The sequence below is a fragment of the Zootoca vivipara genome, chromosome 7 (assembly GCF_965207765.1).
Source record: "Zootoca vivipara chromosome 7, rZooViv2.hap1.1, whole genome shotgun sequence".
In the NCBI taxonomy this organism is placed as follows: Eukaryota; Metazoa; Chordata; class Lepidosauria; order Squamata; family Lacertidae; genus Zootoca; species Zootoca vivipara.
This window is the reverse complement of record NC_142590.1, coordinates 21814868-21835365: the sequence shown is the minus strand read 5'-3', so window position 1 is coordinate 21835365 and position 20498 is coordinate 21814868. Positions and strand designations below refer to the sequence as shown.

Sequence of the window (20498 nt, the reverse complement as noted above, 5' to 3'; positions counted from 1 at the left end):
GCTTTTTTTCCAGCTGGAACTCACTGGAACCAGCACCTCTCAGGTGGGCATCACTGCCATTCTAAGAGAACAAGGGAGAAGTTCATGGAGAGCTCTGGCACCTCTTTTTCTTTTCTTTATTTCCTTTTTAAAAAGCACCCTTAAGGTATGCAGGAGCCGCCATTGGATGGGTTGGTCCTTTGTTTCTGAATTCAATTAAGAGATATACTTCAGAATTTTTTGGTCTGGAGTGGTTGTTTTGTGACTGGAACATCCCTGGCCATTTAAATACAACCAGATTCCACCACTTCTTACATGCTCCTTCCCTTGGCCTAGGAGTAAATTCTGCTGCATGTCATGTGTATGTTAAGATTCCCCTCATGAAGCATTGTGGAAGATGTTGCTGCATCTTCTGTGCTCATTTCTCATTCCTGTTCACACACACTCCTGCAGCAGCTGTTGGGATTTTAAAAACTACACTTCCATGCTTGCCTGCAGTTAAAGTCACATCTATTACGGCACACAGATGCAGTTTCCTGAGGAGACTAATAGCCTGAGGAGGCCATGTTGTCTGTGGCTCAGGTGATAAGATATTCGAATGGTATTTTGGAGGTTCAAGCCTGAACTCAAGACAATTCTGTTGAGCTTCCATTTCACATTTGTTGCTGCCGGACTTCAAAGCAGCCTCTAAAACGCAGCCTTGAGGGACCAACATTCTCCACATAATGACCTGGGGCTTTTAAATTGAGACAAAGGGGTAGATTTTTTTGCTTTTGCCCTTCTTCTTTGTGTGAAGTTATAAGCATCTGAGCAGGAGCATTTACTTAGGTGGGCCAGACCTGTTTTAATGGTGTCTTGAATGGTAAAGATTCAAGATTTCATTTCAAGCACAGATTTCCTGAAATCCACACCATAATTCTCTAGAAACCTAGAAAACCAGGTTTTTCTCTTACTTGAGATTTGAATAAAGATTTTCATGGTCCAAGTCTTTTAACAGTAGATCTGCTATTCCTTCATAATTCACAACAATTGGGAAAGTGTTCAGATAATATAAGACCTATTTCCTGTCTCACAATTAAATGTGATCATTGTAAACCTTTAAAAAAGTTTAGCTGACTTCTTTCTCTCTTGCTTGCTCCCATATTCTCAGTGCGCTTTTCTTGACTTCACTTTGGAATCAACAGCAAGAGTGTTTGCCATCAGATCCTTGGCTTAAATGACTTTTGCTAACCTTTAGATAGACAGCCAAATATTGTGCAGCTCAATTATAATTATTTATTCTGTGATGAGACCTGCTTGAGACCTCGAAGCCTTGCCCACGAACCCTAAACGGGATTTAAAGGATAAATTCAAATAATATACTTTGAATTCAGGAGCTCCCTTGGACAAAACACATTGTGTGAAAAGGGATAGCAGGTTTCATTAGCAGCAACAATCCTTATGACTTGCAACTGCTGGGATTTCCTCAGGTGATCATGAGATTTTATTGCCAACCATATCTGCCATCTCCCCATTCATGTGCTGCACTTCAGTGCATACCGGTGGAGGGCTAAAGAACTAAGCACATAGAGGAACATTTGCTGCCACCACCAGATCTTGGTAGGGAGATTAGTTCCATGAAACCTTTCTCAGTGTGGAAATCCAGAAACCAGAAACTTTTGATTCCTCTGATGCATGGATGCACATAATTCATGCTTCATTTTATCCCACTGTGATTGCTTTGTCAAACAGATTTATCAGGGGTATTTTTAAAACAATGCGTATATATATATATATATATATATATATATATATATATATATATATGTTGTTGTTGTTTAGTCGTGTCCGACTCTTCGTGACCCCATGGACCATAGCACGCCAGGCACTCCTGTCTTCCACTGCCTCCCACAGTTTGGTCAAACTCATGTTCGTAGCTTCGAGAACACTGTCCAACCATCTCGTCCTCTGTCGTCCCCTTCTCCTTGTGCCCTCAATCTTTCCCAACACCAGGGCCTTTTCCAAGGATTCTTCTCTTCTCATGAGGTGGCCAAAGTATTGGAGCTTCAGCTTCACGATCTGTCCTTCCAGTGAGCACTGAGGGCTGATTTCCTTCAGAATGGATAGGTTTGATCTTCTTGCAGTCCATATATTCACCAGTGGCAAAGGTGAGCAGGGTTGGCCCAATACATTTTGCTGTCAGAGGCAAGGGACAAGGTACCCAACCCCAAAATTACATTTACAAAAGTCAACCGGATGCAGATGAATCTTAACTTCAGTGCTGGCAACTGGATTCTGTTCTCCATTGAAAACCAGTGACTTACCTGCTGGGAAACTAGGAAAGGAGCTGCTTCCATCTCACCTGGTGAGATGCTTCTCTAAGGATGCACAGACCAGGCCACTTGGCACTCAGAGATCTGCCTTCAAACACCTTGCCCCACTCCCTACTCCCTAGCACGTGCTGCCTGGGGTGGCTGCCCCACTCTGCCTAATGGTACAGCTGATCCATGGAGGAGTGCATATACAAACCATGAGTAGCAATCCCTCTTTCACACTGCCATCTGATCCGCAAACCTTCTTGACGTTGCTTTGCTCATACTTCACTGCACCGTGCAACTCTTCTGCATATTTACAGGATTGGGCGCTCTGTGCTCCTGATAATAAAGTGTGAGGAATGGACCCCCAAGGGAAGACTGGGGCAATTTAAGCCCAAAGTGGAAAAGCTCAAATTGCATTTGGTTAGATATTAGCATGTAAAGTCTTTAGACACAGCCCCCACCCAGCTTGGATTTTATGTAACAGTTGCTGGTATATGTATCGTGTATGCTTATATCCTCCAATAAGTCCATTCTCTGCAGAACCCTAATGTGTTTCCAGAATTAATAATGTCCTCTAAAATTGTTTCTATTTTACAAGCAAACCAACATCAAACAAACGTAATGGATTTATCCGTGTTTTGAGACCACCAGCCATAAGCTGTTATCTGAAACAATTAACAAAATACCCATTGTGAGAGATTCTGGCCATGTAGAACACAAGTCTATCAGAGAGAAGGGTTTGATATAGACTATTCTCTGTTGCATCTGTTCCCTATTTTTTACTTGGGAGAAATGTTCAACCATTTCATACACCTTTGGCCTTTCATCTGCATTATGAAGTGATACAGTCCAGACTTCTATCATTATTCAGCATATTACTCATATAATTATTCAGTATAATTAGTAGAACTGCCATGATTCCAGAGGTATTTTTGGAAGGGGGAGAGAGAGATTAACAAAAGTTGTCTGTGTCAGATTATAGTTCGTTTTGCAATGTAACCCCTTTAAAAGTTTGTTGTGTTTTGTTTCTTCAAATTACATTTTGCACTGAATTAGTCATAAACTAAAAGTAAATATTGATGGGTTGTGTGGGGGGAGGGGGATATTACATGTGACATGAGTTATAGATCTACACATCAGGTTGTCATTTGGGAAATTACCTTCACTGAAGTGGTGTACCATTTTGGCAGTTAATATTTGATATTTTCTTTCTTGTGTGTCATACAGGCTTCTGGAGCAGATGCCCTGGAGTTAAATTTATCATGTCCGCATGGCATGGGAGAGAGAGGCATGGGCCTAGCCTGTGGGCAGGTAGGGCTTTTAATGGCTATCTCTTTTAAGTCTCCTCTATGATGCAGCACCATTTCATCGTAGAATAACCTTAAGGGGGTAAACTACATGAAGCCGATTGCTAGCTTGGGATTCTCTGGCCTCCCCTTCTTTAAATATTTAGTGACAGAAATGTGGGAAATGACAAGAGCCTGAGATTTCACACACACACACACACACACACACACACACACACACACACAGCACGTTTATTTTTATGGAAGACAAAATTGCATTATGCGCTTGACAGGAAGCAATATCATAACAAATAGTTGCCAAAATGCTCTGAGAGAATTGTACTTTATACATTCTTAATGTTGACCAGCATCTCTGGGGAAATGCAGTACAAGCGATTTTGAGAGCTCAGAGGCATTTTACAGAAGGTTAGCTACAGCCGTGGCATTTTATGGCTATTAGAAGCTGGGCGAGGAGACCACATGAGGCACCTTCTGAACTGGTGGGTTTGTCATTCTGTTAACTGAATGCCTGCTGGTCCAATCCTGCACTTGTAAACTCCAAAGTAGACACACCAGTCCACTACTATCAGTGCCTGAGGGCTTGCTCCACATTCCTTGGCCGCTGAGAATCCAATTGGTGGGGGATGCAGGACAGCGCCTTTTCAACTGGAGCACCCAAATTCGTCCAGGAAGCCCAATTGCCCTGACTCCTTATTGGCATCCTGCTGAGACTTGACTGTTTCATAGATCCTTTATATTGAATTAATTACAGTCAAACCTCGGTTGTCAAACATAATATGTTCCGGAAGCTCGTTTGGCTTCTGAAATGTTCGACAATCGAGACAGGAGCTTCCTGCACTCAAGTGGGAGCCACGTCAGTTGTTTGGCTTCTTAAAAATGTTCGAAAACCGGAGCATTTACTTCCAGGTTTGGGGCGTTCGGAAGCCGAGACGTTCCGAAACAGAGGCGTTCGGGATCCAGCGTTTGGATGCATCTGCCCTTCTCAGTTTATTTGATGAATATTGGCAGTGACTTACGGGTTGCCTCGCTCCTCTTAATTTGTATTGTTTGGACTGCAGTAGCACCCAGTAGTGCAGGTTGGACTGTATTGCTGACAACTTTCCAGTGGCATGGTGCACTGTCATCATGTCATTTTAGGGGACAAAAACTCCCAAAGTAAGTTGATGTATTGTGTGAGCTCTCCATGAACATGTTCATACAGTGGTACCTTGGTATACAAACACAATTGGTTCTGGAAGTCTGTACTTAACCTGAAGCGTACTTAACCTGAAGCGAACTTTCCCATTGAAAGTAATGGAAAGTGGATTAATCCGTTCCAGACGGTCCGTGGAGTACTTAAACTGAAGCATACTTAACCTGAAGCGAACTTTCCCATTGAAAGTAATGGAAAGTGGATTAATCCGTTCCAGACGGTCCGTGGAGTACTTAAACTGAAGCATACTTAACCTGAAGCGAACTTTCCCATTGAAAGTAATGGAAAGTGGATTAATCCGTTCCAGACAGGTCCGCGGAGTACTTAAACTGAAAATACTCAAACCAAAGCGTACTTAAGCCGAGGTATGACTGTACTAGTAAAGGAGATCGTTTATAAATGGCCAAACATGTCAGTCGCTTTAGGAACTCTTTCAGATATACATGTATTATTTAGCGGTGTGCATTGTGTGGCAATAGCCCTCCTTCCCATGTAATAAAGACTCATGACACAGTGATTAAGATTTAATTGGGTGGTTAAGGCCACAACTTTATTAATTATGCATGTTGAGCGGAATTGGCTTAGGCGTTGGAACCTAACAGACTATATCCGACTCCAACCCGTGTGTTGAAGTCTGTGAGAAGTTAACCACCAGAAAGGAGCCCCGCGACGTAGATCTACTAGAGCTCCTCCTGTGGCCACCGAAGGGGCGTGCCTTACGGACCAGGCAACTCCAGGCTCAGGACCAAGCCTCGCCCCCGGAATCCTTTAACGGAATTACTTCTCCAAATTTGGGCAGCTGATGACGTAACCTGCCCCTCCTCCATCTAATTGTTATGCAAATTTCCAACGCCTAACCGCCTAACCTAAGTTGTGACGACATGCTACGAGGTAGGCGAAAAACCCATCATGGCTAGCCCAGTATGGGAAAAATCCTACCCAGCCCCCTGGCCAGCCAGGGCGACCAACTGACGTCCACAGCAGCGTCCCCTTACCTCTTTTTAAGGGGTGGGAGGGCGGGTGAATTGTTCGCTCCGGCGAAGAGGGACGAAAGAGGGAGCTTTTCCCGCCTGCAGAGCGCTTTAAAGTTGGTGGCCCCGCCCCGACCGACCTCATTGGCTGGTCGGGGGGTGACACTGGCGGGAACCTACCATCGCGTAGGGGCTGAGCTTGCAGCCCCTACGCGATGGTACAGTCGGGCAGCCCACAACCCCACCTCCGTCGCAGGCGCGGAAGTGGCTTTCTGTTTTGATCAATCTTGAACCGAGAGTCAAATTGGACAGCTGGGGGGGGGGGATGGGGATCTTCTGAGGTGACATTGTGTCCCAGGGGGTATGAATCAGGCTTCTTCTGAAGCCTCTGGACCACGTCAGCACTTAAGAGGTCTAAGAGAACAGACTGATGGTGGCTGTTGTTGTTTTAAATGATTTCTGTGCTACTTTTCCAGGCAAAGCTTTTCAAATGCACCTTACAACCATAAAAATACAATGATCGATGTCAGTATTGCCATGTCACCGCCCCACACATTAAAACACCCATTAAAACCTTACATAAGGTAACCTGCTCGGGCCTCAGTCCCAGAAAAGGGACAACAATTATTTAGGGGAAATCTTTAGAAGCTTTCATTGTTGTATTTCCAGAAGCTCTCCATGTGACAGGAGGGAGCGAGAGGAGGAGCTTTTATTTTGTGATGGATGGATGGCTATAGCTTTAAATCAGAAGATAATCTTACCATAGCTCTCTTTTTCACATCCAAAAGCAGTGCTTTTGGAAGATAGAAGTAGAAGGGACTTACCACCTGAAATCAACTAAGCAGAAAACAAAGTAGCCATCTCCCACACACAACTTTAGAAGCTAATGTTGCACAAAAACCCCTGCATTGATCCTCCTGAAATTTTGCAGATTACTTGCTAGGCGCATTTCTGTGTTGTATGCTTACCCCCAACGATGTATATGTGTGTATCTCTTCCCTCCCTTAAAAACTTTGAAGACTCTCCTTGCATACAAAAATCACTGCACCTATCTGTCTGAAATGTCACATTATTCATCCCCTCAGAAGGGGATGCCTGCTTGTTTAAGGAAGGACCAGGAAAAGGAAATACAGCAGGCATCCCCAAACTGCGGCCCTCCAGATGTTTTGGACTACAAATCCCATCATCCCTGACCACTGGTCCTGTTAGCTAGGGATCATGGGAATTGTAGGCCAAAACATCTGGAGGGCCGCAGTTTGGGGATGCCTGAAATACAGTGACAAGAGTGTTTATACCAAGGAAGAGGGGAACTGAAATGCCAGTTGTTCCAAGCCTATGGGATGTGCCGCTTTATGAATTCAAATAAAAACAGTCAGGAAGTGTTTTGGGGTGCACAGCATTCTTTGGGATGAAAATTGTAAGTTAACACCGACTCAATTTCCATAATGCGATGCTCCGAGCCAGTGAAATAACTTTTAAATGAGTAACTTGCTTAAAAGATAATAGAAGAGTATTAAATATTAAAAGGAAAAAATCCACTTTATATGGGAAGCAAAACCCACTACTGTTATATACATATATGTTTTAATAATAATAATGTTGGCATATTATTGGCTTATGGGTCCGATTCCTTCAAGGGGTCTTATAAATCCACAGGATAGCCTTGGGCTCTGAAATTCAGCAGTTGGCTCTTTGATTCCGCTGTAGCTCGAAGATATGTAAAAACGTATGTAGCCTGGCTGTTCCCCACTGACTACACATTCAGGAGGCTTCCAGTACTTGCATACATTATTCCTGCTGGCGCAGGTTGTAAATGGCTTATGCAAAAGAAAGAAATGGGTGGGGAAGGGGAAAAGCTTGAATTTCTATCTTGATGGAAAAACCCCTTCAGGATTTACCTTGACTAGAAACACAAAACCTTGAGTGAGTGAGTGAGTGTGTGTGTGTGTGTGTGTGTGTGTGTGGAATAGCGTGTGTGTGCCATTCCATCCTATATCAGAAAATATCCATCTGGCCATCTGTGTCCCTTTTCTCCCCCTCCCGCTACCCCCCAATATGCTGCAAAATTAGAAGTTTGTTTGAAGGTCAAATGCTTATCTGCCTCCAACAATGAATGAGCTTTGAATCTTACGACAAAATTTGCAAGACAAAATTAGTCCAAACTTGCTGCTTCTCGATTTTCACCCATTCCCACTTGTGCATTATACAAGAAGTCAAATGCACCATATGTAACACATACACACATATAATACTGGATTTCCTGCACTTTCTTTCTTTTTCTTTTTCTTCTCTGTAAGCTCAGCACACAGCTTTGCTTTTCAGTGTCTCAGGAATAGTGTGGTATATAGTTTGATTCACTAGTGTGGCACTAGCGTATATATACTAATGCTATATATACGACCCTAATTTTCATTCTTGGGGAAAATATCGGTGCCTTCCAATGAAATAATGTTCCCCCTATGGGAGAAATCCAGACTCTCACTTTATCCCGAGTTGGATGGAACTATAATTACAACCTAGCTGAAGATTGATGGTTCCTCGAAAGAATTTGTTATGGCTAGATGAGGTCAAGGGTTAAAAATAAAATTGACCAGCTGACTTTAAGCATCTCAGCCGCAAGGCAAGGCTAAATACCTGTGATGTTTCAGTGACCTTTGTCTCGGGCCCAGTCATTTAGTAATAGGCCCTACTCTAGTATCTCACTTGGAAAATTCCGCTAACAGATCTGGAGAATACATTTCAGAGGGACATGAGCCTAGCTAGTAAGCAAGAGACATGACACCCCTCTGAATCTTAAAGAAGCAGTTTTCAATTTTTGTTTGCAGTGCATGAGACTCATAAAGACGTGTTTGCATTGCAGATTAAATTGCAACAGTTTGTGGCAATTGCTTCTGTTTTATGTTTGGAACTGTGTCTGCACACAGTTGAGTTAAGCTTTTTGTCTACTTGATCTCATTATGACCTCTGGCCCAAACATCAAATGTTTTGATTGATTGATTGATTGATATTTTTCTGGATTGATCGAAACTGTTCACCCATCCAGCAATGATTGGTTAATTCAAGTTGCGTTGACAAACAACGAGATTTAACCAAGCGCAAATCAGCCCTTTACCTTTTACTTTTCTTTCAGATTTGTTGCCATTTCTCGTTAGCATTTTTTTCTTTATTTGTTTATCGTATTTTACTAGGTCATATATAATTTCCCCCTATTTCTTTATTGAGTTCTGTGTGCTTTAACTGCTTTTCTTTCCCTTTGCCTTCTGGGTGTCTGTTTTCCATTTCTCCCTGTTGCTTTCTTTAATCTCCTCTCCTGCTGTTGCTTTCTAGCAAGGACAAAATCACTACTGTTACTGGAATATACCAATAACTCATTTAGTTCCATGTCTTCCTTTTGCTGCTGGCTGCTTTCCAAATATGTTTTATTCCTACATGTTTTAGATCCACCCCTCCTCCCCTTCATTCCTTGCTCTTAAGCCAAATTCCAAGAAATAACAATAAAGATTTCCTGATGTTCAGTGGGAATTTGCTTTCTTGTAATCTCCTCTCTTGAACCTGACACAGGTCAGAAATGGACAGGTCTTTGCATCCCTGTACACAAAACCGATCACAGTTCCAAGCCTGCATTCACCATTGCTAACCTCAGGGTATCTGGAACAAACGTATCTGCTGCATTTAGTGCAATTCAACCTTAAGGCAGATTTTGAAAGTACAAACCATTTCTTTGCCCAATATCACTGTAGAATCGAGGAACAGTGAGTGTTTTTTAAAGCAAACCATAACAACTAATAAGGTAACCTTATTAATAACTCCTATCATTTATTTAATGTGTATGCTGATGTTCATCCAAAAATCACAGGGCAGTTCACAACATAAAGAAAAACAAATTGACAACATGAATAAAACAAAAGGGGGGGAACCAAACCGATGACCCTCCTCTTGCAGAGACTTAATTATTTATATTTATTTCTTCAATGTATTTGTTTAATTTAATAATATGGTTAAATTATTACCTTCGGTTCAATGATTTATATTTATTTGTTTACTCCATTTTTATCCACACCCTCCAGACATTTTGGGTGGTGCACATGGCTCATTCCCCTTCCCCTTCATAAAAATTAGGTCCAAGATGATCACCCAGTTTCCTTTGTGCCTCAGCAGGGATTTGAACCTGTTAAAGGAAGGCTTGTAATTCAGAGATAGGGAATATTCTTTCCATGCAAAAGGTCTCATGTCCAATCCTTAAAATCTCAAGGTAGATCTCGGTAAGGTACGGATATCTGAAACCCCAGCGAGCCACTGACAGTCAATGACAATACAGTGGTACCTCAGTTTAAGTACCCAATTGGTTCCGGAAGTCTGTACTTAACCTGAAGCGTACTTGACCTGAAGCGAACTTTCCCATTGAAAGTAATGGAAAGTGGATTAATCCGTTCCAGACGGGTCCACAGAGTACTTAAACTGAAAGTACTCAAACCGAAACGTACTTAAACCGATGCATGACTGTACTGAGTTAGAGGTATAAATGGTTTGACTTAATATAAAGCCTACTTCCTTTGTTCCTTTGTCCCCAATTCTCTCTGGTCAGTGTCCAACATTTTCCAATTCATCACACTATATACTCCCATGCATGCCTAAATTTGCAGAAACTAACCAGGGAGAAGGGGGATTGGAAACCAACTTGGAAGTAGATCAATGTTTGTTCTGATCCAGGAGGACTCTCACTATGTTACTATGTTCTCCCATGCACCAACATCAGTGTAGCCTCAGCACAAGGTTACAGAACAGCAATGGGGGAATCTGTGGTCCTGTTGGAATCTGTGCTTGGGCTACAGCTCCCATCATTCCTGACCATTGACTGTGTTGGTTGGAGCTCATGGGAGTTGGAGTCCACAGGTTCACTATCTCTGCTTTAGTACACAGACACTGGACTGATGCCATTAACTTGCCTGAATGTGTCGCTTTCTCTAAAGCGGTGATGGCCATACTTGGCCCTCCAGCTGTTTTGGGACTACAACTCCCATCATCCCTAGCTAACAGGACCAGTGGTCTGGGAGGATGGGAACTGTAGTCCCAAAACAGCTGGAGGGCCAAGTTTGGCCATCACTGCTCTAAAGGAATTTGTTCATCTCGTAGGTTCCTTAAACGCAGGAGGAGTTTGTTCTTAGATGCAGGGAGCTTGGCTAGATGGACTGTTGAAATTACCAAACAGAGCAGTTTCAAGGCTTTAAAATCTTTTTTCCATTTTATTTTTATCAGGGCTGAGATCAAATACCATCAACAATCTATTCTGCTCCAAAACCAAATAGAAATGAAAGATCTAGCCAGTACATAATCTTTATGCTCTTTAATGCACCCCCTTGATTGTATGAAAGACTGTTATTATTATTTTCCTGTGATTCCTATACTTTTCTTCCTGTTAGTAATCAGAAAGGGACTAAATGCTTGCCATACCTGGCCACAGGAAAAGAAGTCATTTGTAGGTGCAACACTCATATATTAGAAAAGGTGTATGGTTTTCCTTTGAAATTTCTCATGTCCGACATAAACCTAATCAAACCTTTATGCCCTCTGGCAGGTAACCTCTGCATGAACTAAAGAGTTGAAATATTGTTTAATCATACCACCTACCACCTTTTTGTACAGTGATAGAAGAAATACTATTTTACTCCTATAGAAATGGTCAGGATAAAATGTTTTGCCCTGTAAGAGTCAGGAAATTCTATTTTTTCCCATTGGCTATCAGTTTAAAAGGGCACCCTACAGCTAATTATTTTGCATTTTTCAGTGGCATAAATAAGATTAGAGATACCTGCTTGCGTGGAGCATTTAAAATTTGATCTGCACGATATTTAGTGATGTATGATGTGGCAGGGAAGGGGGAAACTGGACTTTATACCTCTGCTTCTTTGGATCCACTTTGAATTGGACATTAGAGCAACCACAGTTGTCCTCAGTTTGAAATGCACCTGTCAGTTGTATCCATCGAAGTCATTACATGAGTGGAATGACTTCCGCTCACACAAGAAAACATCCCCTCTCCTTTCTGTCCTTGCATTCTCACAATTTGCTCTGGGGGCTCCTCCTCCAACCATCTGTAGTCTATCTGGAGGATGCATGAGGGAAGGAGAAGGAAGGAAGCTTTGGTTCTGCAACCCAAAGCTGTTGTGCTCTCACACTCGCTTCAGTCAATTCTACCCACTGTCTTTCCCAGGATCCCTGAACATGACCTCACCCTTTGTGCGAACTATTCAATGTAAGGAGGAGGGATGGTTGGAATTGTCACCACAGGGACTGAGACCCAGGAGATGCTGCTGTGAGCATGCTGGGAACTGAGGAAATAGCAAGCATCCATCTACCTAGAGATGGAGGAGAAGTTCAATTCAGTTCACATTTTAATTTGTTGTTGTTGGTGGTGGTGGTGGTGGTGGTTTATACCCTACCCATCTGGGTGTGCTGCCCTAGGCACTCTGGGAGGCTTCCAACACATAGAAAAGCAATGTGTGAACTGAAATACAGGCATCATTCAAATGTGCACTTCTCCAAATTTTGTGTGGCGATACCCCGATCCCTCCCATAATAAATGAAGACACAGGACACATTACAAAAGGTTAATGGGCATAAAAGGCCACAACTTTATTGATTACGGGTGTAGAGAGGTATTGGCTTAGGCATTGGATCTAACCATCTATATCCGACTCCAGCCCGCTCTGCTGGCAGTCTGGGTGAGCCCTGTGATGCAGATCAACTAGGAACTTACCCTGGGGCCACCGCGGCTGGGGGTCAGAAAAGAGAAGCTGAACCCCCGGCCGCACGCTCGCTTAAATCAGCGAGCCACGTCCCCCTGGAGCATCCAGATTGGACGCGCCAAGGGAGCGCCACGTCCGGGAGCCAGCCAATGGGCTGGGAGGATGGCAACCATCCCCCCAGCATGAGCTCGGGCTCGTGGTGCCCACAATCTCCCCTCCTCCTACGGAGGAAGGGACTTTGTAATGGAGTCCTCAGCCAAGGAACATGTTCAAGAATAGGGGTAAATTGTGTGTAAAGATGCATAAGCTCATGGAAATAGCATACCAAAAATGCCTTGTGTGATAGCAGATTGCTTTGCATAAAGACGTACATTAGGCAAAATTGCATTCAAATGTATATATTAAGAGACATTCGAAATAAAACGCTGATGAATTTCCATGAGGTCTTCAAAAAACAAAAAAAAGAACAGAAAACTGTCATGGAAATGTGGGGGAATCGACCTGAGACTGGAAAAATGAGGATCTGAGAGAAACTAAAATTGACACATTTGCTCAACCCTACTTCTACCTAACACATTTTAAATGGAAATTCTGGGGAACTGAATTTGAGGAGCAATATGAAAGCCCCATGAAACTATTTTCTATATGGAAAGTAGACCGAACGGACCCTTTCTGTGGGAGAGTGATCAAATATTTGGCAGAATTGACTGAGGATGAGTAGGTTAGTGGAGGAACTGGTTAGTGAAGAATCAGTGGGCTTGAAAGGAGGAAGGAATTTCCTTCTCTTACCCTTCTCCCCAGGCCTTCACAAAAAGCTGTCACTTAAAAGAAAAAGAAGAAAAGAGTCATGTATTGACTTTGCTTCAGATGGAAATAATTTACTGTTTTTACCTGGCAATGTTTGTGTTGATTCTTCGGTCCAAATTTCAGCTGTTTTTAACCTTTGACAACCAAAGAGATTAACGATTGAATTTGGATCCTTAATGTCACACAGAAATCAATAGTGTAAATGGCTATTGCTCCAGTTTTAACTGGTATGCCATGGTTTTTAAGAGCACACTTGCATGCCATGCCTTGTGTCTCGTTACAGTAGCCTGAGTTATTTCATCATTACGGAATATTTTATTTCATGTAACATGGTCACTAAAGAAAACATTTTGATAAATTCAGACTTTGAGCTAAACTGAAGGCAGGGAAGCCGTCATTTGAGCTGGAAAAGGGAGTTGTTGCAAAGTTCTCTCAAAAACCCTTAAAGATAGGGCTGTAGTTGCCACTAGAGATGAAGGAATAATTCAATTTAGTTTGCATCTGAAGGTGAGCCTATTTAATTTGCACCTCCAAAAATAGTTCAAGAACAGAAGCACAGCCATCCTTTGAAATTTGTGCTTCTCCCAATTTTGCAATTTTCATAATGTGTACGAAATACATAAACTGGGACAAATTGTGCAGAGAAGTATATATATATATATATATATATATATATATATATATATATATACATATTGGTCAAATTAACTTACAAAGATGCATTATATTAGGGGGAATTGCTTTTTAAAAAGTGTATATTAGATAAAATTGCATGCAAACTAGTGTATCGGGAAATGTAATTAAATGCTGATGAATTTTCATGAGGACTTTAAAAAAAAAATCCTAAATTGACGTGGAAATTTGGAGAACTGAACTTAAGACTGGGCAAATGAGAAACTGAGAGAAATTGAAATTGACACATTGGTCCATCCCTACTTGGACCTGGCAACTTTCCCATCACCATTTGCAGCTCAAGGCAAAATTCATATGGGTGGTATTCAGTGTTAGTCCTACTCAGAGTAGACCTATTGAAGTCAACATGCATTGCTGTCTAAGATTCATTAATTTCACTGCTCCTGCTCTGAGTAACATGTAGTTGAATGCAACCCTGTACTTCAAATTTGTGCCTACTGGCATAGTTAGTAGGAGGGGGGGAAAGTCTCATTTTCTGTTTTGTGCTGCAACTCATGTGTGGTTATTCTGGTCACTGGAGTTTAATGTGCAGGTGTGTCTGGCAGACAGGCTGAGTTCAGGCGTATCCTAAAATAATGCATTGTGGTAGCTATAGTTGACAGGAGGCCAGCCAACTTTCAGAAAGTGATTTAGAGAATGAATGAGTGAGTGGAGTGAGTGAATGGCATTGGCATGGTGAAGTGGATACCCATGCCAGATCAATTCTGAGTAGTGTGTCAAAGAAGATGGGTTGGATATTGTCCTCAGTAACAAACATGAGAAGAGTCATAGCAGGTGGCTCTTGCTTCTTACTACCTGCCTTCCCCGCCCCCTCAAAAGTCTGTGCTATTTCCAGCCTATCATCCTTTTAGTCACAGCTCCCCAGGTCACCCGAAAACAGGGTTGCCATACGTCTGGGATTTCCCAGACATAATGTGGAATACTGCAGATGGCAGCAGTGTCTGGGCGAAAATCGGGAAGCGGGAAAATCTGTAAGTGTGGCAACCCATGTCGGCAGTGTCGTTTTTGCCAATTTTCCATAAAAAGAGCTCAAAAATGTAGTGCAACAACTTTTCTGTCCAGATTTTTAACTATTTGAAATATGGCAACCCTACCTAAAACATTAAGTAGCACATAAGAAGTACCGTACTTTTCCGTGTATAAGATGCCCCTAGAATCCAAATAAAGAAAATGGGGGGGGGGATTGCCCAGAGTTGTTGGAATTTTTCGGGGGGGGGGATTGCCCAGACTTGAGTTTTTTTGGGGGGGGGGTTGCCGAAAATCGCTCACCCACAGGCACACAATAGCCGATCACACACACATTGACAAAGCAAACAGTCGGCTGCACGCTCGCCAGCTGGAAGCACCAATCACCCGCCCAATTGCCACAACAGCCAATAGCCAGCGGACCTTGCAGCACCCACCAATCACCATCAAAAATGCCATGGCAGCCACCAATCACCTGTGCCACCTGTCCACTATCTGTGTATAAGACGACCCCAATTTTTTAGCACAATATTTTAAGAAAATAACCTAGTCTTATACATGGAAAAATATAGTGCTCACCAGAGAATAGAGCCAATTGAAAGCTTTTTTAAAAAGACATTGTGACTAATCTACTGTAATTGCCCACACGATACTTTGAGCTTCCAGACACATAACAAAAAAACAAGAGTTTGAATAAACGATTGTTTACATATATATATTTTCAAAATGAGCCTTGTTTACTCTGTTCATGCTATCCAGTACATACGCTTCATGCTACTACACTGGATTTTAAGCTGGAGTTCTCTGACGAAAAATGGTTTACGAAGTTCCCAATTGTGAGGAGAGGTTTGGGAACACCCACTTGGTCACAGGCGAGTGCTCAAGTCTTTTCTCAGCTAGCTGCCACTATTTCTCATAGCGCAGGCAATGATTCGAGCTGTGACGTCTCAGTTCAGCCATGACAGAAAGCCCAGACCTAATTCAGAGTAACTTGATTCTGTCCAGGAACAGTCAGTATGATTGGAAAAAGGGAGAATCTGTCTCCATTAAGGCGCCGCCGAGTGGAACTTGGAGTGAGTGATCTGCAGAACACCTGTGCAAGTCATGACACTCTGCTTACAGCTTTACTTAAGTGCAGCCAAAAGCCCTTGCATTTCACATTGGGAATGAAGCTTGTGCTTTTAAACTGGAATAGGTTGTCAGAAAAGGAATAAAAAACAATAAAGCCTCCTTTAAAAAAAAGTATTGCTTCCCCACTCAGGCTAAGACGAAGTCTGTATCCTAACTGCAGACCAGTTGTGTGCATGCCTTAGCTGAGCTGGGAGCAGCTCACACACCAATTCCCACTCATTGAAAAGACCTACATTGGCTCCCAGTACGTTTCTGAGCACAATTCAAAGTGTTGGTGCTGACTTTTAAAGCCCTAATTGGCCTTGGTCCTGTATACCTGAAGGAGCGTCTCCACCCCCACCATTTAACCCGGACACTGAGGTCCAGCTCCGAGGGCCTTCTGGTGGTTCCCTCAATGCGAGAAGTGAAGTTACAGGGCACCAGACACAGGGCCTTCTTGGTAGTGGCACCTGCCCTATGGAACGCCGTCCCACCAGATGTCAAGGAAATAAAGAACTATCCTACTTTTAAAAGACATCTGAAGGCAGCCCTGTTTAGGGAAGTTTTTAATGACTGATGTTTTAATGTATTTTTAATCTTTTGTTGGAAGCTGCCCAGAGTGGCTGGATATAATTTATTATTATTATTATTATTATTATTATTATTATTATTATTATTATTATTATTAATTCATTAATTCATTTATTATTATTATTACAACACAGGCAACTGTGTCACAAAATCGGAGACATAGCCTTGAAAGGGACCCTAAGGTCCATCTAGTCCAACTGCCTACAATGCAGGAATCTTTCACCCAACATGGGACTCAAACCAATAATCCTGAGTTTAAGAGTCTAATGCTCTACCGACTGAGCTAAACTACCGTATTCCCCCTCCCAGGTGGATGTAAGAAGCTAACTAATACTGTGACTTCAGTTCCTTGTTGTTAGCTTATACTTAACTAGAGGCTGTGACTCTGCTTGTATTCCTGTCCACTATTATGTACCCCCACCTCCACCACCTCCTCCTCCTTTGGCGATCTCTCGTAGCTGAGTAAGATTGTCTTCCATGAACACGGTCTTAACAGTGAGTCCATAAGCGACTGAGGAGGCCAATTCTGGATCCACATGTCCTTCCACTGTGGGGACATAGGTTTCCGGGCGGGAGTTGATCATGGTGAGGGTTTGCCAAGTGTGCATTCCTCTTAGCACATTTTCCCCTTTCATCCTGAGTTTGAGCGTCTTCAAAGCCCATGACACCTTTGGTAAAGGCTGTTCTCCAACTGGAGCGCTCGCAGGGCAGTGTTTCCCAGTTGTCAGTGTTTATACTACTTTTTTTTAGATTTGCCTTGAGAGAGTCTTTAAACCTCTTTTGCTGACCACCAGCACTACACTTTCCAGCATTACCCCTACCTCTAATTCTCCGACTAACCCCTTAGATAAGGAATGGGGAAACATTTTTTGCTCCCTTTTTGTGTGAGTTGGACAAGCTACCTGTCTTCAGGGCTCCCAGGAACCCTGGACATGCTTGCAGCAACAGCGAGAACCTAAATCCTGAGAGATTAAGGAAGTTGTTCTCTCTCCCCCAGCCCACAGGTAGCTTGTGGAATTCACAGCTACGACTGTGGTCCATTAATTTCAGTGTGTCTATTCTGAGTAAACTTAGCTGAATACTATACACAATCCAGCAGATTTGGCACTGTGGTAGTAGAAGTGGGCTCTGCTGCTTCTACCATTCATATTTTTTTTCAGTGGGACAGCAGCTTTAGCAAGCTTTTGAAAGAAAAAAAGCTTAAGAGCAAAGGCACACTGAAGATTCCTCCCCGCCCCCACTCCGGAATTGCAAGCATCCCCTTTGTCCTTTGAAACAATTTCAAGGATCATTTTGAGGGTTGGATTTTTGATTCCTAAAACGGAACGGAACAGACAACCCCAGTTCAGCCATCTTTGAAAACACAGACAAATTGGAGGCAGCCATTTGGGCAAATCCCTACTACCCTGATGCACATGCTTGGTCACTGTCAGAAATGCGCTCCTGAACTATGGGTGTCTCCACACAGGCATTCCTTTGCAGGAGGCACTGGAGCAATAAAGGGGATGGAAACAAACTGCTGCCCAAATGCAATAGATCCACTTTTTTTCCTCAAATGACTTCTGTGATTAGGAAAGTGGTGGGGGCATGCATTGAAAAGTATGGGGTGGATGGATGGATTACCAAGGAGAAGAATGGATGGATGGATTACCAATGAGAAGACCCTACAAACAAATTAGGGAGAATACAGGAAGAATATTCATCCTTTAGCACTCAGTAAACAAATCAGTATGAAGTAATCTAACCCCCATGTAAGCTTAGTGCAAGCAAATTGGGATGAATGTTGAATACATGGGTTATCTAGAGAAGCCCTATACGTGTTCTGCCATTCATATGTTCTAATGAACGAAAGGTGACCTCTTCAAGGAACCCTTGTGCATTTGCAAAAGAGGAAGGCACAGGGTGTAAAAGGGGAAAGAAGCTAACCAAACAATAGGAGTGAATTCTGAGTGTCTCCAGTAGCAGCCTTGTGCAAGTGACTGCACACTTAACTATGGAAATGATTACTGTGGCATTAGAAGCTCCCCTTTTCTGTCTCTTCTGACAGCTGTCAATGGTAGACGATGCCGGCTGAGTTTTTACTGTCAGGTTTTCTGAGAAGTAAGGAAATACATTCTGCAGAACCCTAAGCCAAGAGTTATTTTTCTTCCTACCCTGGGAAATTTCCCCCCTTAATTTGACAGGCTTTAAGCAAATTGTTAGCTTTAATTAAGTTTGAAATGGGACAAGCACATAGACTAAAAAGCCCCTTGCTAGGACATGAGTCTGCAATAAGATTAGCTGTGAAATTCACAAATGGTGTCTCTTTTGCTTTAATGATTGATTGCAATTCTGTAATTAGGTACTGTGAAATTTCGGGTAGGATTAAGGCAGATTCAATTTTCTGAAGGTAATTTTGGACATCCCACAGGAGGAGTGGGAAGCGATTATGTTCTTGGTGTATCATCATGAACAAGGCAAAGAATAATCTAAGAGGTGGAACGCAGATAGTGGAAAGGCACTTAGAAAGCATTGATCTGCAATAATTGAAAACGAAGCCTTTTGCTTCTTCCCTTTTTTGGCATTGCTTGCAGTTTGGTGGAAACAAACAGCAGAGTACTTATCACATGCCTGATCCTGTACTACTGACAAGAGATGGGAGCTTTGATACTAATATTAATATCCATTATGTTTTTGTTTTTAGGTTGTTGTATTATATGTTAATTTCTTGGCCTCTTTTAGAAATTGTCTGCAAGCTGTTCTGGCATTTTTATTGATTATATTATGAGGCTTTATGGGTTGCCCTAGGACTAGGTGGCGGACGCGAGTGGCGATGTGGTCTAAACCACTGAGCCTAGGGCTTGCCGATCAGAAGGTCGGCGGTTTGAATCCCCGCGATGGGATGAGCTTCCGTTTCTCGCCCTGCTCCTGCCAACCTAGCAGTTCGAAAGCACGTCAAAGTGCAAGTAGATAAATAGGCGGGGAGGTAAACAGCGTTTCCGTGCGCTGCTCTGGTTCGCCAGAAGTGGCTTAGTCATGCTGGCCACATGACCAGGAAGCTGTACGCCAGCTCCCTCGGCCAGTAAAGCGAGATGAGCGCTGCAACCCCAGAGTCATCTGTGACTGGACCTAATGGTCCTCAACTTTTTTTCCATACTGCTGATAGTATTCATTACCATTCTCTGAACCTCCCTAAATTATGTCCTCCCTAAATTATGGTGCCAAGAACTAGACACTGTTTCCCCCTTTGAGCAGTGCAAAGTGGAACTATTATTTCCAGTGACTTGGAAACTACATGATGCAGCCTAAATTTCAGTCATGCGAGCTCCTGTTGATAGTGTGAAGTGGTTCAATCAAGACCCATTATTATCATCATAATTATTTTTCCATCTTATCTGTAGTTTAAGAGAACTATGTCTTTGGTGGGGTCAGATAGAGTCATGCTTTTCTCCTATTTTCAAAAGTTTGGGAGGGTTTGCATATGTGTATATTACTTGACTTTCCATACTTGGTTCTCAGCTTTTCCTGGTGCGGAGTGGCTGCAGAGTTGTCTGAAGAGGCATGTCTTTCAAACGTTGTGCTAATAAATTTCTAAAGAAGTTCTGATTAGATATCTTTTTAAATGCACAGTGGCCCCATTTCTTGGTTTTACCGTTGGATACGAGAGCTAGCAACACTTCCTTTTCCCAGAGTCATCCACACAAGACATATTAACTGGAAAAAACAGCTTAACGTTTCCAGAGCAGGTGCAATAAATCCAAAATGCACCTGTTGTTAAAAGCATAAAGCATTAATACATTTTTCAAACACTCAATATGCAGTTAACCTCCCAAAACTAGTAACTATGGAATGTTCTTCAG

General features: G+C 42.6%; 1 protein-coding gene across 4 annotated transcripts in view; it reads left to right on the top strand.

Moving 5' to 3' along the window:
• DPYD (dihydropyrimidine dehydrogenase) overlaps positions 1 to 20498 on the top strand; it is a 520906-nt gene that overhangs the window by 384302 nt on the left and 116106 nt on the right. For all 4 annotated transcript variants that reach the window (XM_088673792.1, XM_035123774.3, XM_088673794.1 and 1 more), the window contains one exon: positions 3504 to 3587. In XM_088673792.1, coding sequence (XP_088529918.1) covers positions 3504 to 3587 — 84 coding nt within the window. The remainder of the gene's footprint in view (positions 1 to 3503; positions 3588 to 20498) is intronic.